At 47.9% G+C, this 24,154-nt stretch overlaps 2 protein-coding genes across 13 annotated transcripts in view; one reads left to right on the top strand and one right to left on the bottom strand.

Annotated features, from left to right (window-relative positions):
• The window catches only part of RUFY1 (RUN and FYVE domain containing 1), a 54,403-nt gene extending 41,023 nt beyond the window's left edge, over positions 1-13,380 (top strand). For 4 of the 5 annotated variants that reach the window (XM_029941637.1, XM_029941636.1, XM_029941634.1 and 1 more), the window contains exons 12-18: positions 2,822-2,919; positions 4,923-5,042; positions 5,626-5,755; positions 8,006-8,100; positions 10,428-10,476; positions 11,704-11,781; positions 12,777-13,380. In XM_029941637.1, the coding sequence (XP_029797497.1) occupies positions 2,822-2,919; positions 4,923-5,042; positions 5,626-5,755; positions 8,006-8,100; positions 10,428-10,476; positions 11,704-11,781; positions 12,777-12,923 (717 nt within the window). In that variant the 3' untranslated portion in view covers positions 12,924-13,380. The remainder of the gene's footprint in view (positions 1-2,821; positions 2,920-4,922; positions 5,043-5,625; positions 5,756-8,005; positions 8,101-10,427; positions 10,477-11,703; positions 11,782-12,776) is intronic. The other variant, XM_029941633.1, reaches the window with a different exon arrangement.
• Positions 13,381-15,790: 2,410 nt separating this feature from the next.
• Positions 15,791-24,154, bottom strand: part of HNRNPH1 (heterogeneous nuclear ribonucleoprotein H1) — a 9,216-nt gene continuing 852 nt past the window's right edge. The window contains exons 3-14 of one of the 8 annotated variants that reach the window (XM_029941642.1): positions 22,783-22,938; positions 22,427-22,570; positions 20,791-20,929; positions 19,674-19,852; positions 19,519-19,590; positions 19,329-19,462; positions 19,052-19,187; positions 18,597-18,656; positions 18,445-18,504; positions 17,648-17,740; positions 17,141-17,190; positions 16,457-16,545 (exon numbers count right to left, since the gene is read on the bottom strand). In XM_029941642.1, the coding sequence (XP_029797502.1) occupies positions 17,141-17,190; positions 17,648-17,740; positions 18,445-18,504; positions 18,597-18,656; positions 19,052-19,187; positions 19,329-19,462; positions 19,519-19,590; positions 19,674-19,852; positions 20,791-20,929; positions 22,427-22,570; positions 22,783-22,938 (1,223 nt within the window). In that variant the 3' untranslated portion in view covers positions 16,457-16,545. Of the gene's footprint in view, positions 16,546-17,140; positions 17,191-17,647; positions 17,741-18,414; positions 18,505-18,566; positions 18,657-19,051; positions 19,188-19,328; positions 19,463-19,518; positions 19,591-19,673; positions 19,853-20,790; positions 21,569-22,426; positions 22,571-22,782; positions 22,939-24,154 lie in introns of those variants that run through there. The other 7 variants (XM_029941641.1, XM_029941639.1, XM_029941638.1 and 4 more) reach the window with 7 other exon arrangements.

Below are 24,154 nucleotides of genomic sequence, written 5' to 3' on the forward strand. Positions count from 1 at the left end.
AGCCAGTCCACTCTTTTCTCTTTGATATGTGACACCACCCTGAACCATAGTTCAAGTTCCTGTATAAAACAGGAAGTGTCTCTGAGGTTTCTGTTCTATTTGTCTATTTGGTTTTTTTTTTCTATAATGTTTATTTTATTTTTGAGAGAGAGAGACAGAACGTGAGTGGGGCAAGAGCAGAGAGAGAGGGAGACACAGAATCTGAAGCAGGCTCCAGGCTCTGAGCTAGCTGTCAGCACACAGCCTGACACAGGGCTCGAACTCTCAAACCATGAGATTATGACATGAGCCAAAGTTGGACACCAACCAGCTGAGCCAACCAGGCGCCCCTGATTGTCTGTTTGTCTTAACGACCTAACTACCACAGCTTTGCAGTATGGCTTACGTCTGGTCTGTGAGTTTGCTGTAACAAAGCACCACAAACTGAGTGGCTTCACAGAGCCTCTCTGTCTCGCCATCTGGAGGTCAGAACTCTGAGGCTGGGCATTGGCACAGTTGCTTTCTTCTAAGGCCTATGAGGAGGACTGTAAGTGTCCCTGTCCCCTAGTTGCTGGTGGTTGCTGGTGATCACTGGTGATAATCTTTTCAAAGAACCACCTTTTTTTCCTAATATTCTTTATTCTATTGTTCCATGTTTCATTGATTTCCACCCTTCCTTTTAATTTTTTTTATTTGAGGTTTTCTCTTTTTTATAAGTTTATTAGGTTTATTATATGTTATTATAAGTTAATTTTGAAACAGGGCACTTGGGTGGTTCAGTCAGTTAAGCGTCCGACTTCAGCTCAGGTCATGATCTCACAGTCTTTGAGTTCAATCCCCACATCGGGCTCTGTGCGGACCGCTCAGAGCCTAGAGCCTACTTAAGATTCTGTCTTCCTCTTTCTCTGCTCCTCCTCCACTCACCCTCTGTCTCTCTCAAAAATAAATAAACATTAAAAAAAGAGAGAGAGAGAGCAGGCATGAGCGGGGGAGAGGCAGAGAGATAGAGAATCCCAAGCAGGCTTTGCACGATCAGCGTGGAGCCTGATGAGGGAGGGACTCAGTCTCACAACTGCGAGATCATGACCTGAACCGAAATCAAGAGTCTGATGTTTAACTGACTGAGTCACCCAGGCTTATTATATTCTTTCTGATTTCTTTGTGTTTCTCTGTAGTTTATTTTCAGCTTGTGAAATGCATGCTTAGCTCATCTATTTTATCTTTTTTCTTATTTCACAAAAAAATTTGGGGGGGGCAGCTGGCTCCCTCAGTTGGTAGAGTACGTTACTTTTGATCTCATGGTTGTGAGTTTGAGCCCCATGCTAGGGGGAGTTTACTTTAAAAAAATAAAAATAAATAACAAAAAAAATGCTATTTGAAGTTAAAAATTACCCATAAGGACTGCTTTAGCTGTGGCCCTCAAATGTTGACAAAAGTATATCACCTAAGAAGTATGTTTTTTCAGCACTCAGCCTCTCTGAAACCTACATGCATCTTACAGTCATTGGCACAGTATGTTCCAAGTAGCTGTTTTTTCTTTCTTAGTGGTGTACAAAATTAGGATGTATCTTCCACTCAGTGCATCTTCAATACTGTACATATTACTTAGTGTTCTCACTGGCTTTTACCTCTACGTTTTTGTTTTGTGGGGTTTTTTTAGTTTATTTTTGAGAGAGAGAAAGCACAAGGAGGGGAGGGGCAGAGAGAGGGGGAGAGAGAGAATCCCCAGCAGACTCCAGGCTGTTAGCGCAAAGCCTGGTGCGGGGCTCGAACTTACAAACTGTGAGATCACAACCTGAGCCAAAATCAAGAATCAGACGCTTAACCAACTGAGCCACCCAGGCACCCCTATGCCTCAGTATTTCTTAATTCCTCCTCTGGTTTATATTTTTAGCTTACCAGTATACAAAAAAAATTTTTTTTTAATGTTTTGTTTTTGATAGAGAAGAGACAGAGCAGGAGAGGGGGAGGGGCAGAGAGAGGAGGAGACACAGAACTGAAAGTAGGCTCCAGGCTCTGAGCTAGCCATCAGGCTCTGTGCTGACGCGGGGCTCGAACCCACGAACGTGAGACCTGACCTGAGCCGAAGTCGGAGGCTTAACCGACTGAGCCCCCCAGGCGCCCCAGCAGTTTTTTAGTAATATGCTGTGTAGTTTAGTTTCCAAGATATGAGGCATTTTTAGCCATTCTTTTGTTGTTGATGTCTAACTGTATTACATTAAGGTCCAAGAATACAGTCTGTGTATTATTTTCTTAGGAATTTATTAGGACTTCTGTCATCAGCCTTTCTGTATCCTTTTATTTTAGAAGTGTCTCTTGTAGACAAACAGGAACATGGTGCTTTTTGCCTGCCCCCCGCCTGGTCCCCGGGTCCGTGCCCTGGTTCAGAGCCTAGATCCAGATGTCACACAGTTGTGGGCGGGAACCTGCTGTGCCGCACGCGTGCCTGCCTCCCTCTGCGCTTAGGGAAGCGGGGCTGACCCCAGGCCCTGAGAGCCTGCAAGGGCCCGATGAGCTCGCGGGTGCGCTGGGCGTGTGGGAACAGCTCCCGAACACTGTCAGATCCCACTCTGACGTGCTTCTTTTAAAAAAAGAAACATGGACCTTTCGTAGAGGAAAACAAAAGGCTCATTACTTCCTTCTTGGCCTTCCTCTGTGCGGATAAAGCTGGGAGCCTCAGTCCAGTTTGTCTTCCAGGGCTGTGGGGAAGAGCAGCAATTCGTGAAATGCTCCTAGAAGTGTGGTGAAAGTACAGAGTGAATAATCAAACCCTCTCTCTACCCTGAGCGGGCACAGCGGTAAGCAAGAGGCAAAGTGTGACCCCTCTTCCTTGCCTTTGCAGAATGCAGAGAGCTGTTTACAGCAGAAGAACGAAGCCATCACATCTTTTGAAGAAAAAACCAACCAGGTTATGTCCAGCATGAAACAGATGGAAGAAAGGTAGGTAATCACTCCCTCTGGCAGATACTCTCTAGAAGGTGCTGGACATTCATGCTGGACTTACTCAGAGTCTCTCTCCAAAGTACAGATGATTTGGGATGAAAGTCCTTAGGAATCGTAGCCTTGCTGAGCAAGGGGCTGGATTCCCAGCCTTGCCTAAGTGTTCTCTAATCAACCTGTGGGTGACGGTATCACATTGTCTTCTCATACAGCGAGCTCCTCGTCCCCATCACATGTAAACATCAGTCCGTAGTGGATCAGAACAGAGCCCGAAAGCAGGCCCACATGAGTATGGCAGCTGATTTTCTTATAAAGGTACAAAAGCAGTTCAAGGGAGGAAGGAAATCTTTTCAATGCATGATACTGGGACAGTCGGACATCCATAAGCAAAAAAACGGACCTCAGTGTATGCCTCCGTCTTCTACAGAAATTAGCTAGAAATGGATCATAAGTCTAAATGGAAAACTTAAAACTTACAACTTCTAGAAGAAAACCCAGGAGAAAATCTTTGTGATCTTGGGTTAGGCAAAGAGATCTTAGACATGACATAAAAGCATGGGGTTCAGGGCATCTGGATGGTTCAGTCGGTTGAGTGTCCAAATCTTGATATTGGCTCAGGTCATATCTCACGGTTCATGAGTTTAAGCCCCATGTTGGCTTTGCTGGCAGTGCAGAGCCCTCTTGGGATTCTCTCTCTCAAAATAAATGAATAAAAACTTAAAAAAAAATAATACTTTAAAAAAGCTTGGTGTCCATGGGAATAAAACTTGATAAATTGGACTTTATCAAAAGGTAAAACCTTTGTGCTGTGAAAGACACAAGTAAGAGAATAAAAAGACCAGTAACAGATTGGGAGACAATTGGCAAATCACATAACCAACAAAAGACTTGTCTCCAGAATATACAAAGAACTGTCAAAACTCAGCAAACAATCCAGTTGAAAAATGGACAAAAGACTTAAACGGACACATCACCGAAGAGGACATATGGATGAAAAACAAGCACACAAGATGTGCAGCGTCACTAGCCATCAAGGAAGTACAGGCTTTGTTCTGTTTCCTTTTAAATATTCATTTTTGAAAGAGTGCAAGCAGGGGAGGGGCAGAGAGTGGGGGACGCAGGATCCAAAGTGGCCTTTTGCACTAACAACAGTGAGGTGGATGTGGGGCTTAAGCTGATGAACCTCGAGATCAGGACCTGAGCCAAACTCACACACTCAGCCGACTGAAGCGCCCAGGCGCCCCAGGGAAGTACAGTGGGATGCCATTATGCACCTATCAGAAGAGCTGACTATCTTTTTAATGATAGCACCGAGAGCTGCCGGGGCTACAGAGCAGCTAGAACTCTCCTACATGTCTGGTGTCAACACTGGGAAACGGTGTCTTAAAGCTAACTCTGCTCTTACCATCTGACCCAACAATCCCACTCCTGGGTATCTGCCGAAGAGAAATGAAAACGCATGTTCACACAGAAGCCCATACACAAACGTGTGTAGCAGGTCCGTTCTTTACTGCCAAAACTAAAAGCGACTCAGAGGTGTTTCATCAGGTGAAAGAGGAACCAAGTGGTACCCTATGCAATGACATATAGTACTCAACCCACAGGAAGGAATGAGCCACTGATCCCCAAACCTGATCTCAGAGATACCAAGCTGAGAGAAAGAAGCCAGGCTCACAAGGTTATTTAGTGAAGTGTAATTCCACTTACAGGACATTCTGGAAAACCATGGCTATCAGAGCCGATCAGGAGTTGCCAGGGGTCAGGGATGGGAACCGGGTGTGACTGCAGCACTATTGAGCCTTCAGAGGTGACGCAAATGCTCTGCTGATCGCCACGGTGGCTCCATGGGTCTATCTGTGCGCTAAAAAACTGGGCACATGTGCGAGCGAGTCCATCTTACTGTGTGTGTGTTTACAGCCCAAGCCACGAGAACGTAAAAACACGATACCTTCCGTGGCGAGGGCGGCTCCTTCCCCTACACGGATGTGCTTGGTTCGGTGCAGGTTACAGCAGTCTGAAAGGGCCCGGCAGGGGGCAGAGGAGCGGAGCCGCCGGCTGCAGCAGGAGCTGGGCGGGCGGACGTGCACTTTGCAGCAGCAGCTCTCACAGCTGCAAGAGCAGTGGTAGGTGGGCGGGGCGGGGCAGGGTGGGGCGTGTCCTGCCTCCGCAAGGCTGGGATGAGGGTGTAAGCCTGTTGTGTTGAAGCCCAGTGATGAGTGAGACATGTCTGTGTTTCACAAATGTGAGAACTGGTTTCGAGGGTTCGGGGACGCCCCAAGGCCACTCAGCTGGCGAGGGAGGTGTCCAGTAGCTTTCTGCTGCCCTTACCCCGCTGTCCTCCGGTGGGAACTGGCTCTGTCTGGGTTGGGAAAAGCAGAACATGTGTTGCAACCCTCTATCCCACCCCCACCCCCCGGGTCTCCCCTCAGTAGGGGATCCCACAGGTGCGGTCGTAAGTGTCCCCAGACCCTCTTCCTTTCTCTCCGCCCACATGCAGCCAAGTGTGCACCTGCCCTTCTCCCCCTCGGGGTCCCGAGGTCCCATGTGGAGGGACAGGCAGCCCTGCCCCGGTGATGGGTTTACTGGCTCGGGTGGCGATGCCGATTCCAATTCCCCGTTCCCTGTGTGGTGAATTGGGTTTGAGATTGTGCCGTTTCCTTGCGAATCTCCCACTGAGACTAACTCCAGTTCATTTTGGGAAAACAGCTCAAGCCTAGAGAAAGAGCTGAAATCTGAAAAAGAGCAAAGACAGGCTCTTCAACGAGAATTACAGCAGGAAAAAGACACTTCCTCTCTGCTCCGAGCAGAGCTACAGCAAGTGGAAGGATTAAAAAAGGTAAGACAGGGGCGCCTGGGCGGCTCAGTCATTTGAGTGTTGGACTCTTGATCTCAGCTCAAGTCATGATCTCATTGTTCGGGAGTTCGAGCCCCACATCATGCTCCGCGCTGTCAGAGTGGGATTCTCTCTCTCTCTCTCCCCTGCTCACTCGCTCTCTAAGTAAATAAATAAACTTAAGAAGAAAGAAAGGGAAGGCAGCATCCTTGAGAGAAAGAGCTACTAGTGTCTCCGGAAACTGCAGCCACACAGGCTCCCGGCACAGCCAGAGCCGCGCCCGGGAGCTGCTGCGCTAGGCGCCAGGTGCACACACCAGACACTGGTGGGTGAGTGCTGTGAACAGAACAGTCCCCACTGTGGGCAGGGAGGGCCGGGAAGAGTGACAGTGAGGCACATCTGAATGACGAGCAAGGACGGCTATGCAGAGATCCAAGCGAAGAGCCTCTCAGGCAGGCGGCAGGAAGTGTGAGGGTCTGTCCTGGGCACCGAGCAGGAAGAAGGGCCATGAGGCTGAGGCATGGCGAGCGGAAGACAGAGCGTTAGAGCTGAGGCCTTGGGTCGGCAGACCGGCCTCGGGCCCCCAGAGCTGTGTGAAGGGATTTGGGTCTTATTCTGAGCACAGTAGGAAGCTGTCGGGGGCATGGGGGGTGGGGGGGGGGTCCACTTCATTTTAAGACTTTCACCAGCTATTGTATGAGGATGGCTGGCAAGCTAGCAAGTGGGGGGGAAACAGTAAACGTGAACATCTTCTGCCAAGTGCCAGTTCACAGCTTCACCCCAAAGGGGCTCAGCCACTCTGCCCAGGGTCAGGTATCCTGGTTCCCCAGAACTGTGGGCCTGGCACCCCCCTCCCCGAGAAGCCAACCAGAACCCCTACGGCACCCCTTGACAAGATGTGTGTCCAGTCCCTGCCTCGAGTCCCCTTGGTCCCCTGGTGAAGGCGAGGCCTGGATCCTGTGGAAAGCTCCAGGGAGAGCAATGTTGGGGTGCCAAAATGGCATCTCTGGTTGCAGAGCTAGACCTCCCGGGGAACCCAGACATTCTACAAGTTTCCCCACATCATGAAATCGCAAGGTGTCCCCCAGAAGGTGGAAGGTCCCCACAGCGCTGGTGGGAGCGGCTACAGCCCACCAGGGGGCATCTCTGGCATCTGCAGCCTCTCCCGGCGGGACTGGCATACCTTCTGCACCCCCCCTGCCCTGGTGGGGGATCCCTGGGGCCTGGGGCAGCCCCCAGACCCAGATCTCGCTGTGCTGGATATGGTAATGGGTCCTGCTGCACAACCTGAACAAGCTGAGAAATGTGCTTTGATTTCTGTTGAAAAGTGTCTAGAGCTCCTTGCAGGGGAGCCCACTAGGCCAAGGGGCGGGGGCATACCCCTGGGGAGGGGAGAAGTTCCTCAAGAGTCTCTCAGGCTTAGAGAGGGGAGGAGAAAAAATGGAGGGTGGAAGAGGACTTCCAGAAGGTTCTCCATCATGCCTCTTTTATTCCACTTCAGAATGCTTTGGTGTAAGATTTGAATTGCTCACCTTCCCCACCTCCCACCCACACGTAGAGACACACACAAGAAACAAAATGTGTCTAACGTCATCAGCAGGGTGCCCTGCGCCGTGTGCCTGGGGCGGCTGGGAGGGAAGTGCCCAGCCCTCAGGCCTGAGCTGTGAACCGCACTGTCCTGGGTCTTCTGTCCTGACCCTCGCCAGCTTGTGTCAGGGTGCCCTGGCACCGGGTTACATGGTTGTCACTGTGAGCTGCTCTTCGGCATGCACGTGAATCACATCTCAGTCCTGGCCTTCATCAGCCCTGTTCACTCACTCGCCACCAGCCCTTTCCAAAAAACTCTTTATCCAGATGAGCCTTCCTTGGGCAAGGGACCTACAGTTTTATAGAAGGTTCATCTGTGTATTTTTGGAGGTAATTGTCTGTATTTAAATAGTCCTTTAATAGCAACTTAGATGGGCAGAGCCTTATTTACAGGGGGGCAGGGGGTTCTCTTTGAATGGAGCTGTTTCCTGCCCCAAGTCGCTGTCCCCACTGCAGGGCCACCCCTATAGCACTCACCTTGCAGTCACCAGTTCTGGAGAAACAGGCTGGTGAGAAGTAATCCACGAAGTGACTCTGTCTGGAGTGCAGTTCATACGACAAAACTGCTTTGCTCTTGAAAAGCATTCTGCCCTGCTTGTTGCTGTGATCGCTAAACCTTAAAAAAAAAAATGTCAGTGTGTCAGGCATCTGGTCGGTTCGTTTTAGGAGCTGCGGGAGCTCCAGGACGAGAAGGCAGAGTTGCAGAAGGTTTGCAATGAACAGGAACAAGCCCTCCAGGAAATGGGACTGCACCTCAGCCAGTAAGACCCCTGACCCCCTCACCTGCCCCCTGCGCCGCCCCCTGGAGTCATACCAGCCTGCCCCCCCCCCCGTGCCCCAAACCCAGGTGCATTGTTGCTGGGGGGCCAGGAGGGAGGCCTGCCAGGTGGAGGTGAGGCCTCGGGGATGCAGCTCTGATGTAGCGAAAGGGTAAGAGATCCCATCGGCCGGGCCGCTTGCTGGGCCGCAGTCAGACCAGAGCGGGCACTGTGGTGTGAGGGCTCCAGCCTGCCCTGGCCAGAGTGCGGTCACCTCCAGCCTCTCTGGATCCTCGCACCCACCAGTCTGTCTGTCTGCCCTGTGACTGGACAGCTCTCCTTCCCGGTGTCCCTGTCCTGCCACGTTATTCTGGACAGTGATGGGTCACACTGCTGAGGTTAGAATTTGTCCACTTGTGCTATTACTGTGTTTTCTTTTTTAATGTCTATTTTTTGAAAGAGAGACACAGTGTGAGCTGGGAAAGGACAGAGAGAGGGACACACACAGAATCGGAAACAGGCTCCAGGCTCTGAGCTGTCAGCACAGAGCCCCCCCATGCAGGGCTCGAACCCACGACCCACGAGATCAGGACCTAAGCCAAAGTGGGACGTTTAATGGACTGAGCCACCCAGGCATCCCTATTACTGCAATTTCAAAGCCCCTGGGGAGCTGCTTCTCTTCTGAGTCAGGACTCTTGGCTGCGGAGGGACAGAATCCAACTCACACTGTCTGAAGCAGCAGCCGTCAGGACTCAGTCTCCCTCCTACCTCTGCTGTCCTAGCTGTTGCTGCCCCCCCACACCGGGCAGAGTGGTTCCCAGGGACCCCAGGCTGACTGGCCCCCCACCCCCAGAGTCCTGTTCTGGTGCCTGTCACACACACTGACCAGAGGGAGAAGGGCTCTCATGGCCGGCACGGCCTGGGCTCGGGCTCTGTGCTGAGTCCAACCCTGACCGGAAAAGGCCCAGAGATGGGGACGACCAGGAGAAGGGACTAGAAACACTGAAGTGGCACGCACACCGCACAGGACGTCCCTCAGTCCGGCTGTGGGGGGGTTGCTGTGTCAGGACATGTGACACGGGCAGGGGGTCCCCAGGGAGCGGCCTTGGTGCTCCCTTCCCTTCGCCTTCATCTCACACACACCAGTGCCCGAGATGGCTCTCCTCAGATCCTCAGCCAGCCAGACACAGCTGCCTGGTTTATGTCACCAGAGTCTGGGTCCTTCCCAAGCTGTATTTCCCGGGGAAGTGCTCACACGGTCAGGCCGCCTTCCCCATGGTGTCCCAGGTGTCTCCCCCCAAACCCCCAGGCAGCCGCTGGCACCAGCAGGCTGCAGGCCTGCTCCGGAGCTGCTCGGGGTGGAGGGAGCGGCTTTTTCTAAAGGCCCTGATGCTCAGTTTCCTAATCCTCCCACAGAAGACTAGCGCGTGTCTCGGGGCCCAGCCACTTTGACACTCGGATCAGGTTAATCCAATGACACTTTAGGCTAATCTCTGCTTTTAAGGGCTCAGACCATTCCCGCCCCCGCCCCCGCCCCTCCCCCTCAATTACAGCTTCTTCCAGGTTTCATTTTATCTGGTTTAATCCTGCCAGTTTAGACCATGTTCAGCCCTCTGGTTTATGTGGACAATTAAGGAATTGGTTTTACCCTAACAAGAATGGAGCAAGGACAAGTGACCATGCCCTCTGGGCAGGACTGTTCTAGAAGGAGCAGGCAGCAGCAAGGGGGCTCATGGAGCCCTGCAGGTCCTGGTTCCTGTGGTGGGGGGAGCCCACACACCCCCACTCCAGCACATGCCACACGCAGGAATGGGTGCCCAGAGAAGCCGGGAACCTGGGCTTCTGGGGCATTATCCTCAATCTTTATCTTTTTATTTTTTAAGTTTGTTTATTTTGAGAGACAGACAGTACAAGTGGGGGAGGGGCAGAGAGAGAGAGAATCCTAAGCAGGCTCTGCGCTGTCATGGCAGAGCCCGATGCAGGGCACAAACTCACGAAGCTGTGAGATCATGACCCGAGCCAAAACCAAGAGTCTGACACTTAGCTGACAGAGCCACCCAGGTGCAGTCTTTAAATGGCTGCTTTATTTCAAAGTCTTCTGAAACCTTGCAGGTTCAACAGTCTGTTCCTGGGCCACGTTCAGTCCATAGGCTCAGCCTCAGAGCGTGGCAGGTGTGAGCCAGTGTGATAAGAGTGTTCTGGAACAACTCATGTTATTACGGGACAGCGCTCTCAATAAGCTCCGTCTCCCTCCCAGAGCCAGACAGTCGCTGTTGAGAGCCTCTTACCGCTTCTAAATGATTTTTTTTTTTCGCCTTTTTTTCTTTAAGGTCAAAGCTGAAGATGGAAGACATCAAAGAAGTAAATAAGGCCCTGAAGGTACTGGATTATTGATGTCATTAGCGTAAGAATCCCGGCCGAGAGCAGCTCTTGGGCCCTTGGTCAGCTCGCTCAAATGTCCTGTGCGCTCTTAGGTTTTGTCACACGTCAGGTGAGCGTGTGCAGCTCACGCTTCGGTGGCGGTTGGCACTTGTCGGCCCTCGGAGCCAGGTGGCATGGTGAGGGGTGATGCTGCTGGGCGGCCAGCCCGGCTCCTGGCTCCTCAGCTGTCGCACAGGTGCCCAAATGAAGGAAGTGCAAAGTGGCAGAAAGACATCTGGGGGTTATTGAATAGGGAGCATGAGACCGCTCCCAGCAAGTGAGGGGCTGGAGGCCACCCTGCTATTTCTGGGAACCGTTCAAGCCCTGAGCCAGGCCACGTTCCTGGACCACCTCGGGGAGGGCAGGATGAGGCACCCTCCTATGGAGAGCCAGGGACCACCCAGATGGGGCAGGAGTGTCTGGCCTCTGCTGGATGGAGACCCTAGTGCACACCGGGCGGAGGCAGACTGTCACAGCAGCTCCCAGCGGCCCGGACTCACACCTGACGCCATGCACCTTCCCTGCCCTCGCAGGTGGGCGGCACCTTGGATGGTGTCGCCCTGAGCTGCTCTTCTCCGTCCATGAGAAACTGCCCAGAAGTGTCCAACAGTGACTGCTAGTGGCACCTGAGGGAGGAGCTGTTGGGCGCAGTGCTGCAGCTCCTAGGGTCACCCTGTCACCAAGAAAGTGACCTCCACCAGAGACTAAGGAGCCAGAAAAGATTCTCAGGCCTTTGGCCCCTTTGAAAGCTCAGTCCCTGTGGCAGAATAAGTCACAACTCGTCCGTTAGAAAGCTTTCAGAGCTTCGGCTGCCGCCTCTGTGGAACAGGGACCACTGTCACAGATGTGGTCTAGCTGGCAAGCCTGGCCCCTCTCCCTCCCGCCAGTTCAGCCAGGGGACACCGTGGAGACCATCTCAGTCACGGACAGGTTGCAGGCAGCAGATGCTGACTCACATTTATTGAAAGGGGGTGGGGGAGTCTCCAGTTCAGGACACTGGGGAATCTGGCTGGAGGCCCGGGGGGACCCGCAGGGGCTTGGAGTCCCTAGGAGCCCCCGTCTGGTGCCAAGCGGCTGTCCCTCAAAAGGTGCTATTAGAGAAGTGGCAGGCCACTGGTGTCGGGCGGTCCAAGGTCCGTCGGGAGCCAGGAGGTAACCTGGGATTCTGTGCTCTCTCCTCCCCAGGGCCATACGTGGCTGAAAGACGATGAAGCAACGCACTGTAAGCAGTGTGAGAAGGAGTTCTCCATTTCCCGAAGGAAGGTACGCAGCCCTCCCCTCCCACCCATCCCGGTGACACTGGGGTCACCACACTGATCACACTTGATGGCCTGCTGGCCCATGCAGGTGGCTTCCCAGCTCATGCAGAGCCAGTCTAGATGAAAGGATCATTGAAAATTCATTTTAAGCAACAGGACCAACACCGGCTAAGTGAGGCAAAACTCTCTAGAGAGCCTGTGGGCAGCGAGTCTCAGGACAGGCACCAAGATGGCACCGAAAGTTCACTGGCATCTGGACAGGGCCGGTGCCCTGATAAGTCTGCCTCTGCCAGTGTGTAGCCTGCCCTCAGGTTCCAGGAACAGAAGGGAGGTCCTATACCTTTGGTCCAGGGTTGACAGGGCTTTAAGTGACCAGTTGGGCAGGACCTAGATGCCAATCAGTACCCCGTCCACTACGACACAGGTGTGCATGCTCATCGGGGCCCTGTTAATGGCCTCTCTGTGGGCAAGTACGAACCCCAAACACAGTGCCTTGCAGTAAAACAGCCCTCCGGCCCCAAGGCCTGCTGAGGCCTCTGTCCCCACCTGTGAACGGTCCATTGTCTAGCCTGATGGGCTGGGGGGGTGGGGGGAGGGGGCGCTTTTGGCAGAAGTGACATGGATCCTGGTCTTGGCGTCAGGCCCAAGGTATAGGCAGCTCTTCACAAAGTAAGACGCCCAGCAGGAGGGGCTGGCTGGCAAAGAATCCTGGAGGCCCACCCCGGAGCGCAGGGGCTGCAGGGAATGAGCTGGGGCTCCCAGCCCCAGGAAGCACGTTCTGAAGGACGTGTGTGACACAAGCGCACGCCCCTCCACCACTCTCCCGCCCTCAGCAGTGCAAAACAAAGGTCTGCAGTGACCCCTTCCAAATTGGCCAGGAGGCTGGGTGGGGGAGGGATTTTAAGCCTCAGGCAGACTTGCACTGGCTGTCAGAACAGAGTGGGTGTAGGGCAGGGGCACGGCCCAGCACGCCTTGACAGCCTCTCCTCTGTCCTGCAGCACCACTGCCGCAACTGCGGCCACATCTTCTGCAACACGTGCTCCAGCAACGAGCTGGCACTGCCCTCCTACCCCAAGCCCGTGCGCGTGTGCGACAGCTGCCACACGCTGCTCCTGCAGCGCTGCTCCTCGTCCACCGGCTCCTAGGTGCACAGGTGTCGCGAAGCAGCCTCCGAACAGTGCCAAACTCTGTGGGTCTCAGGGGGGATGCCCAAGGGCTCGGGGAAGCTGGTTTCCCAGGAGAATCTGGAACAGGCTCCTGGCGGACTGTGCACCCAGCGTGGCAGCCTGGAAGGTAATTGCCTCTCCTTTCCAGACCGTGGAATTAACCTGCTAACCTGTCTGGATTGAAATGCTTCCTTCCCATTCAGCTATGTCACTGGCTTTGGCTCTGACATGACAGTAGCAAAACCATGAAGTTATTTTTCACTTTTCAAAAAATGGCCCGGTTTCATGGCAGTTGTACTAGCAGTGAGCAACCAGTTCCGCCCACCCCCACCCCCCACCGTGCCTTCCCCACCCGAGGCCAGAGATCTGCCACATCACACCTTGTGAATATGTCTTTGTTTGGACCTGCAATAAAATCATTTATTTTTCACTCCTGTGCAAAGAGCATACGCACTTGTGTCCCCGTCACAGGGATCCGGGTCAGCCTCTGGAGGCCTCAGGGCAGCCCCCTCCCAGGTCGGGACTAAAGCCCCTCAAGGAGGGCAGCTGCCTTTGAGGTGAGCCTGCTGGGTTCCAGTCCAGGCTGCGCCCTGACCAGCAAGCTGAGGATGAGAAGGGCCATTAAGTCCACCAATGGGCACAGAGGAAGTGACCTCACACCATCACCAAAGCTCAGAAGTTGGTCCTTTATGCAAGCGGATTGCAGAGGGGGACACCTGTGGGAGGCACCTGCCAGACAGTCATTCCTGAATTTCAAAAATACGGCTAGGACCAGTGCAGTCAGCTGTGAAAAAGGGCTCAGCGCATGCTCGCCCGCCCCCACAGGGATCCAAACCACCAGTCCATGCATCTGCCATCCATCTGCGGAGCCCCCACCTTCTCCCCGCCACCCCCACCCCTCAGTAGACCCCCTGTGCTCACTGCCCAGTTCCCACCTCCCCCTCAGTCCTCTGGCCTGCTTAGGCCCTGGCTCCTCCTTCCTGGGCTCTTACCCTGCAGGAGGTTCCCCACAGCCTGGTTCAGAGTCCACATGTGCTGCTCCCTTAAACACATGGGGTGGGGGGGGACCTGGGCAGCTCTTCGAGGTGGGGTCCCAGGACCTGCAGGTTTCCACATCCTATCAGGAAGTAAGTGGCAGTGAAAGAAGCTGCCAAGGGGATGCCCCCCCTTTGTTCCCTCATTTCATCTGAGCAGCTTTTCAAATCTCTAGCACCCAGCTGTTTCCAGAGTGCTTACATCCTGAACTATACCCCACACTGGCCTGGCAGAGCGGTTGCTGGTTTGGACTCCAGCTGGCCAGGGAGCCTTCGGCTGGAGCCTCATCTGCCCACACAGAAAAAGAGTTATCTGACTCCTGTTTTGACCACTAAGTAGAATGTTCCCACCACTCTGCAGCTCTTTCCTTCACACCCACTTTCTGTTCCCGGCCTCCTCCTCCTCACCCACAAGCAACAGACGCTGGGGCATTAACCACAAAGACCCTTGCGCCAGTCACAAGTATTTAGTCTGCCAAATTCTGTAGGCAGAACTTTCCTACCCACACCCTACACCGTCAAATAAGCACCTCAAGTTTGGAATCCTCAGGCTGTAGTGAGGCAACCCTCCTGACCCAGGCAAGGAGGGACAGGGGTCTAAGGCAATGCTGCTCAAGCTTAAATGCACAGTTAATTAGCCAGGAATAGGACTGTCCTGTTAGAAGGCCACCTCCCAACAGCACCTGGAGGTTCTGGCCCAACAGGCACCCGGGTGGTGCAGGTCAATGGAGCACAAGGTTTCAAAGAACCAGAATGATTCAAGACTCCCTTTTCCGAAGGCAAATTATTCTGGATTGGCTTAGCTTTACTCCCGTCCTTTTACCTCCAAGAGGCCTTTTCTCAACAAAGCCGTTCCTTAGGTAAAGCAAGTTAACTGGAAGAGCCAGATAAAGAACCCTCCTTGAGCCTTCTCACTGCCACGGGGTTGCCCCCGCAGACTCGTCAGCCAAGATGCTAGGGGGCAGTGCACCCTCCGGAACACAGCTGATACCGAAGCTCAGGCCAGCCTCCCCTGCCACCTAGGTCTCTGATCCAGAAGCGGGGCCAAGGATTCCAAGGTGAACACAGCCCCAGGCTGACTGCAGGCCGCTCCCCTCTGCCACGTGGGACAGCACGGACCTCGCAGAGGGAGTGCAGCAGGACTCAACTGCTGGGCCTCTCACACTTCTTCGTGCAATGCTGCCATCTACAGATGCTTAGAAACCGCCAGGATTGTAACCAAACCTTACCCCAGATGAAAGGGGACAATCTCCAGCACTCTCACAAGCCCTGAGAGTGGCTTCATTCACATCCTCAACTCAGCTTTAAGAGGGGTCTGCAGTGTTAAGCATGTACTGAAAGGACTTTGGGAATCACACTTTTTAAAAGGGCTAGCTCCTTCTAGAAGACACCCCATACAAGCAAAAACTCAAGAGCTGCCACCAGAATGGGAAGGGTGGCACCCAATCAGTCACCCACCGCCTCTGGCACTTCCTTCTCAGCCATGGCCGTGGCATGCCTCCGTGGACATGCAGAACATGCAGTGAGCAATTCAGCCTGTGCTTTATGCAAGCATTTAGCAAGTCAGAGGCGGTTCAGGTTAGGTCCTGTGCAGCCAGGCCAAACACACAGCCCTTCCACAGGGCCCCATGAGCTCAATTTACCTTCAATTGCACTGGATGGAAGAGAAGTCTGCCGACATCTACACAACAGCCTCAACTGCTGAGCCTCTCTGCCAGAGCCAGAGACATGGGCCACTGTCACCTACGCCCCGGGCAGGAATAGAGCACCAAGAAACAGTCCACATGACACTGAAGCATAGACAAGACAAAGTGCAGTTTTTAAAAGGAAGATTTATTTGACAAGTTTCACTTAGCGCAATACACCTAAAAGGAAATCACAATACAATGAGAGATTTAAATCAAGGCCTCAGAATTTCATACAAACACCAAGACCAAAATCCTAAAGTATTGGTATTGCGTCTCAAATTTCCTCCATTAACTTATAAAAAAAAAAAAAAGCTTAAACTTACGTGCCTTAGAGATTATTAAATGAAACTAGAATTAACAAACATGCCAAATGTTTTCACTTTAATTGTAGACACAGCTCCTATATTGAGTTTTACAAAAAAGCATGTCTTTCAACATGCATCCAAACAGTGTTCAATGTAACGTGGTATAAGAGCAACATTTAACATAATTCAACTGCTTTAACCTAAATACACTTACTGCTTAAGTACATCCTACGATATAACTAGAGAAAAGCTGAAAATTGTTTAACAGTTATAGTTTACTCGGTTGTTACATCCTAGATGAATGTTTGTGTTCAAAAATACTGAACCTTACTTAAGTCTTTAAAACAATCCTGATTTCCACTTAGAGTAGGCATAAATCACAAGCTTGTACTGCAAAACTGTTAAACTTTTTTTTCTTTAAAAAATGTTGACCAAGAGTCAGTGATCAGGATCAATTACATTCCCCATCCACCACTCATACTGGACATGCTAGACATCCCTCCCATTCCGTTCACGCCCACAGATGCACGGCTCCCGCTACTGTAGTAGCTGCTGTTCACTGCTCCTTGGCTGCCTGCAAAGAGATCAAGGCGACAAGTCAGGAGAGTCAGCAGATTATCAGTCAAATAAAATATAGCATTCCAAGAAAAAGTTTAAAAAGTATACGAGTACAAATGGCTGCTGTCCAAGTGGCGAGAAGCATGTTTGGGAAAGGGGACGCCCGACTCCAAACAAGTCTCAATTAACCCCTTTTCTCTGCAGTACCAACTTGCCAGACTCTCGTGCTACCATTTAATTGGATGCTTCAGGATCAACATAGAAAATTAAGTTTAAAGGAAAACTAGTGTTTTTCAAAAATTGCAAAATTACTTCGTGTTGTTTTTAAAGCTAAACAAGGCATTTAAAAAAAAAATTTACCATAAACATTCACAATGTGTCCATCGAATGGCATATATGAATAGGGAGGACAGGGGCAGTCTCTTGCTTTTCCTATTCACGGTGGGCAGGAAGTGAGACGACAAAAGTTGGACTAAAGGCAACTCACTGTGCCCAAAATGGCAGCCTCCATGGAGTTAAGTCAGAGCCATTGACTGCTATAGAAAGTGTTATTACAACATATCAGTATTTGCTATGGGAATTTAAATTATATTTTTTGAGAAAATATTTACCTATGCAATGTTTGATTGAAAATCACTGGAGTTTTCCTGTAAAACTTGGTCTGCAAAAGGATTTTGTAGGGTAAGACTATAATACCAAAATCACCATTCTTTAGACCAATTGAAAAAAAAAATAATAAAAGCAATCCTAGGATAAAACTGACTAGTAAATACGGTTCTGAACCCAACCACCATCCTACTATATAAAATTCTCCCTCCATCTAAAATGGATTTAATGCTAACGAAAAGACAGAAAAAAAAAAATCAGTAATTTCTTAATACATGGAGGCAGATGTTTTCTGGCTCGACATTATTCCAAGCTGCAATGACTAATTTATAGAACACTTCCCCCTCCCAAAGATTGGTTCTGAAAATTAAGCTAGTAAAAGAACAAGTTACATTTGGCTCAAAAGCATACTATTTATTAACCCAAATTTCACCAAAAAGGAGCCTGCATATTCCCCCAACTAAAGAAATCTGCCTAAAACTTATCTCGAGCATATAGAAAAACACACTTACCATATCCACTCATGCTGCTCTGGCCACCATAGCCGCCTCCATAACCACCACTCAGCTGCTGACTGGCTGGGCCGCCGTAACTGGACTGGTTTGCTGTTAAGTTAAGGGAACATTAGAACCTTGTTCCACGTGTAATGTGGTACCTGGTGGTACCGGGCTTGTAATTCTAAATCTATGATTTTCCAGTCTTGATCTTATATTACTATAACCCTCTGCCTCCTTCTGCCTATTGCCTATGACCAAAACTACCTTTCTAGCCATCATACTGTAACTAATCAAACATTTATAAACCAGAAGGCCAACAGTATGCACATCAGCAGGACTAAATCCACATGATTCCATAAAGTAGAGGCATTTTGAAAAGACCTTAGGATACGGCTTAACTGGATTTAGTGGGGTTTGACCCCCATAATTTATACAGTAAAGGTTATGTTGATACACAGGTATCACTGAACACCTGATTATGCCCAACTAACCGCGCCCAAAAATTTACTGATCCTGTGCTTTTTACTAAATAATTTTAAACTTATACTTCATATTTAACGATAATTCAACTAGTTCCTGCCATCCCCTCCCCCAAAAGTACTTATTAAAACTATTTATCTAAACAGTTTTATGTTAACTTACAAGGATTTAAGCCAGACACAAAATTCAAATCAAAAACTTTGCCTAACTTAATTACGCTAAAATCATTAAAATATAAATTAACTTATATAATCGACTTATATAAATATGTTTTGGTTTTTAAAAAAACTAACGATATTTACACAAGCCCATGCCTCCCATCATTTGGCTACCATAAGCACCACCGCTTGCTCCTGCTGTAGAATTCAAGAAGAGTTCTACATATCTGTGTTCTGAAATGAGAGAAAAGGCATACAAGGTTAGCTTAAAAAAAAGACACTAAAGTGATATTTACACAAACCCATGCCTCCTAGCATTTGGCTACCGTAAGCACCACCGCTTGCTCCTGCTGTAGAATTCAAGAAGAGTTCTACATATCTGTGTTCTGAAATGAGAAGAAAAAAAGTTTGAAAGTGTTTGTTGGTGAAAGAAAAACACATAAGCACTTCTAAGTTCTTAAACAAGTACATCTGTGAACTTCAAAATCTTTTGGTAAAAAAAAAAAATTCTAGCTGCTTCTTGGACAATTAACTATGCAAGTTTCAAAAACCAGCCTTTTGATTTAAACATTCATCTAAATTAAGTTTGTCAATTAAGGATATAATTCAAGTCCATGTTATCACCAACCCCTTCCAATCACACTAATTTTTAAAACCTACACTTTTTAAACACAAACCAAAGAACTTAATGTCAGAACAAATACCTCCTTACTATTTATCACAAACACTGGTCACTCAGCTGTCTGTAAGGAGATCCCCAACATACTTAAGTCTCACTTACGCATATTTGCTTTGTCTTTTGACATAGCTGCCACAGCATCTTCATGAGTTGCAAACTCGACATCTGCTTCACCGGTTACTCTGCCATCAGGACCAATTTCAATATGTACTCTCACAGGGTTGAGTGGTGAAAAGAACTAAATATAAGGGATTTCAGAGAACTGAGTCACTTCTCGATTGTTACAGGTAATTTATAGCATACTGTTTCACTTAGACTAAGAACCAAGAGTTTACTGCTCTCCTGAAATAGACCACCTGTAAACTTATCTTACACTTACATTATAAATGTCGTTCTCAGTAGCTCTGTAAGGTAATCCCCGCATGTGTACACAATGTCCTGTTGTGCTCTGGAAAGTAGAGCCACCATCCCCGTATCTGTGATCAGACATTCCTGAAAAACAATAATTGAGGTCTAGATGGACAAGAGTGTAAGTATCCTTCAGTTGAGAAATTCAATTCTTACCTTACCTCTTCCAAATCTATCTGACCCAAATCCATAGCCATCATTATATCCATTATAATCATCATAGCCTCCGTAACCTGAAAGGCAAGAAGTACAATCAACCAAATGAAAACAGTTACATAAGGAACAGACCTCGTGATGCCGGCATAATCTGACGTACCTCCTCCATAAGCACCACGTCTCATCCGTTCAAAGCCAGCTCCTCTGCCAATGCTGTTGTACCCTCTGCCAGCTCCAGGTCTGTCATAGGGACCTGGCCGCTGCATGGCCATAAGCTTTCGTGGTGGATCATAGTGAGTTCTAACTTCAGCTCGACTGCTCTTAAAGATTTCAATATACCTAAAGCATTTTTCACGAGGGAAGGGGGGAAGGGAGAGAAAACATTAGTTCATTTCATACAGGTACTGAGTTACACAAGAAAACAATGTAGTCATAGCCATGAAACTGACTAATATTTAAAGCCAGATTTCTTATATTTGCATAGGCAATGACCAGAAATTCACTCAATTATAAGATTTAATATAAAGTGTATTTATATAGAGTATAATTCACTCCTCTGAGGCAAAGAGCCCAACCTTAGGGGTAGAGAGGAGTACTATAAATGTCTCAGGAGGGAAAGAATTCCACTCAACTTGCAACATTTCAGGTCTTAAATCCATCGGCAACATGTATAGCAAGTGGGCTAAAAAGCCAGCCTCCACCAACAGTCTAGCCCACACTACACATTTCCTTTCGCCAATACCCCAGGCCTATGCTTTTAGTAGGAATCAGCATAGGTAAGCGCATGCTTCAATGAAAAATAGTCACAAGCAAAGAGAATAAAACCTTTTGTGACAATTTCTTGAAAGCTATGCTTATTAATACATATGCAGAATATTTATACAGCAAGAAAAAGTTTGTTGCATTTCAACTTTAAAAACAAGATCAGAAAGTATCACATTTTCTTATGGTAATATTAATTTACTAGGTGGGTGTTATTACAGCTAAAGCCAGGTTTGCATTAACATTTTTTAAAGCCATAGTCTCTCAACTCTATCGATTAGAATTAGGAATCTTACAGTATGGTAAGGGGGGATCAAATTAACTGGGGACAATTTTAAAACCTAAATTTTAATCTGAATGCTTTATGTGACTTTAATATAGGAAAATTTGAAAATAGTGGCAAAACATCAATTAATTGGGACTTGAAAATAGGTTTTTCTTCTAAGCAGAGAGAATATGGATTTAATTGTTTACCATAAGAAAAGTGACAAATCCAACCAACCATCCATCCCCACCTGTGCCCTATTCTTTCCTTGTGTTTCTTTAGAGCCTTTTCAGCTATTTCCTGTGAAGCAAACTGCACGAAGGCCTCCCCCGTACTCCTCCCCTGGAAGTCCACCGGCAATGTTATCCCATTTGGCACGATTTCCAACCCTTCAACCCAAGGACAAATAACCCCAGTAGGGGGGCAATATTAACATCACAAGCCCAGAAATGATTCTTCTTATAGCTTTAAATAAACCAGAATTTTAACTTTAGGTGAACGGTATGCTTTCAACAAGTATTCTTTTACATATGCATTGTAATAATATGAAGTTCCATTATTACAAAGTATTAACTCAATTCTTAACACACCCCATGCATGGCACAGTATGGAAGAAAAAAAAACTTGAACACAGGATGCATTAAGAATTCAACAATTAACACACTAATCTATGCAAATTAATGAGAATTACACAAGAATTTAATAAAGTTTAAAGCATTAAATACAACAGTTACTATACTTATAACACCTTTTAACCTCATTTTATATTTCAATGTTCTAAATTAGTGGAACTTCAACTTTTAAAAAAATAACATTTAAACATTTCATATACAAATTGAAACATTGCTTAAGTCATATAATTGACAAACATACAATCTAAACTTTTCAACAAACAACTGATCTACACAGCACAATCATGCACTCTTATGCTCTAACAGTAGTATGATTCACTTCTGGAAATTCCGTCTATGAAAAATCCTTTCCGTGGATACATTCCCAAGCTTACAAAAAGGGCTTAAAGCACTTTCCTAGAAGATATGAAATTATGTTCATATTTAACGTTGACAGATAGCATTCAATTCTCACCAATTTAGACAAAAAACAATCAAAACAGACTTGATTTCAAGAATTCTGGCACAATATAAGGACTTGATACATATCTAAGATTTTAATACATACTATACTGAACCATGAAAGGATTTCTTAATTCCACTTATCACAAGTATTAAAATAGTACTTAAAATATATGATCTAACATTCTGCTACACATGCAATTTTATCAGCTCTTCAGCATAAAAACATTCAAATACTTTAGGCCCAGAACAATTTCAAAATACTTGGTCTTTCAGACACTGAGACTACATTCAGACTACTCCTACATTAGACTGACTTTAAGTCATTTCATAATTCCCTGGCTAAAACAACCAGTTGCTTCCCTAAGTTTTCCCCCCAACTAAGAATGAGGCCATTAGAGACATTTCTGGGCCCATGACCCAGTTCGTCTTAAAACACAGGCACTTGCCATAAATTACAACAACCTAACTGATGCTAATCTAATGTTAAGGGATCTTACCTTTAACTTGAAGTACTTTGCTGAACAGCATTGTGAGGAAGTAGTTAAGCTGTTAAAGGACAATCCTCAAAGATCTACTCTGAACTACAATACTAAATATAGGCAAAGTTAGCATTTTCAAAGTACTTAATTTCCACCTTTAAGATGGGCTTAAATTATTTGAAGGTCTCCAGGAAGAAGAAAACATTTAATTCACCTGTATATACTCACACCTGTTTCAATATCTAAGCTACTTAACTTTAAGCTCTATTAAATCACGTGTTGCCAGAAACTAGCCAGAACTCACTGCTCAGCAACAAACACCACTACATACCTGAGAAGAACTGAACAATTTCTTCCTTGCTACATCCAAAGGGGAGTCCTCTAAGCCGTACAAAGCCATCATTGGCCGTGTCAGGACTATTTGGACCAGTATGCTTCAACACCCAATCCATTTCAACGTTGTTTGACTTGAATACTGAAAAAGGTGCTTAGAATTAGTCAATTTTGGAAAGTCAGGGAATGAAGTTCAGATTTCCTGGGTCTTTAGATAATCTAGGAAAAGCTGCCATAAACTCCCTTAGATGACCATTTCCATGCGGTCAAATACCTAAAATTCAGAAGGGGTAAGATAGAGCTCTATGTGTTTAATGTTTTTATTTACTGTTACTAGGGCAACATAAATCAAACCTTCAACATATCTGTGTCCCATAGTTTCTCTGTCTTTTTTCAGGGCCAATTTGACTTCATCTTCTGATTCAAGTTCAACAAAAGCCTCGCCACTCGGTCTGCCTTCTCTGGTGTAGATGAAACGAATACCTTGAGCCCCATTTTGAATTTTGCAGTCTGGAAAGAAAACAACCGTTAATACAGAATTTAAAACTAAAAACAAACCACCTCTGGGTGATACAGATGAAACGCCTATTCATGCCTCTGCTACAAAGTGGAGCTTTTGCAAAGCCTAGAATGAGCATCATTACCAAATCCCAAGGTCGTTTTCTAGTAGTTAAGCAGTTAACTTCTCCCAAACTTCCTTATTCCCTAAATGTATTCCCAAATCAAGAAAATTCAAAATCCAAAGCAATTTAACAAAATTATTTCCAAGTCTTCTCCACTCCGTTGAACATCCTTCGTAATCCCTCATAAAATAAGTCTGGACTTTGTGATTTCAGGGCATTTTCTGAGTACGGTTTCAAGTTTTGGTCTGGGGCATTTGTTTTTACCTTACTAGCAGCAACATTACAATTTCTCCTGCGCATCCAAATTTGCAGGGCCAATACTCACCTAAGTGGGGATCAATGTTAGCAAGCTAAAGTGCTCCAAGTTGCACAGCTGAAGCCATACCCAGTCTTGCTCACCGCAAGGTGGCTTCCAGTGTACTTGGTTCTCGTTTTACAGGTCGTTTTCCGTTACCCAGGCTAAATTCAGATAGTAAGTCAATACTACAAGTGTTCTTCCAAAACCTGCAAATTTCTTCCAAATATAGCTTTATCAGTCTGAACTCACACTAACAATGAGAACAAGGACATTTTGGTAGAAATTACTCAGGAAAACTACATACTGGAGAAGAGCTACATAGACAAACTTCTCTGGGCTTCAGTGTCCTCAACTGTAAAGTGAGCCAGATCAAGAACTAGATGAGCAAGAACTTTTCACAATTACCAAATCTTGATTAGGAAAACTGAAATTAAAACTTTCTGAAGTCAAATGCCCTGCTTCAAGAACATACCAAAATTGGAAGTTGTTATACTTAAAGATTCTGAAATTAGCATTGTTTGCCCAGGTACTGAGCAATTTTCTCAGGATGGAGAAGTCACATTTATCCTTTCGAAAAAATAGCCGTAGAAAGACGTGCTTAAACGTAGGTAAAGCAACCAAAAAATTCGGCTTAGAAAGGCCGCACTCCCCCAAGAGGGCTCTGAGGGCGGGCGTGGCTTTCGCAATTTCCATTGCGTAACAGCGGCCCGCGGGGCGCGAACAGTCCAGCGGGAACTGCTGCTGCCCGCGCCCCCGGCAGGGGGCGCCCCGTGCCCGGCCCCGCCCCGCCCGCCTCCCGGCCCGA

This window comes from Suricata suricatta, chromosome 6 (assembly GCF_006229205.1).
Source record: "Suricata suricatta isolate VVHF042 chromosome 6, meerkat_22Aug2017_6uvM2_HiC, whole genome shotgun sequence".
Lineage (NCBI taxonomy): Eukaryota > Metazoa > Chordata > Mammalia > Carnivora > Herpestidae > Suricata > Suricata suricatta.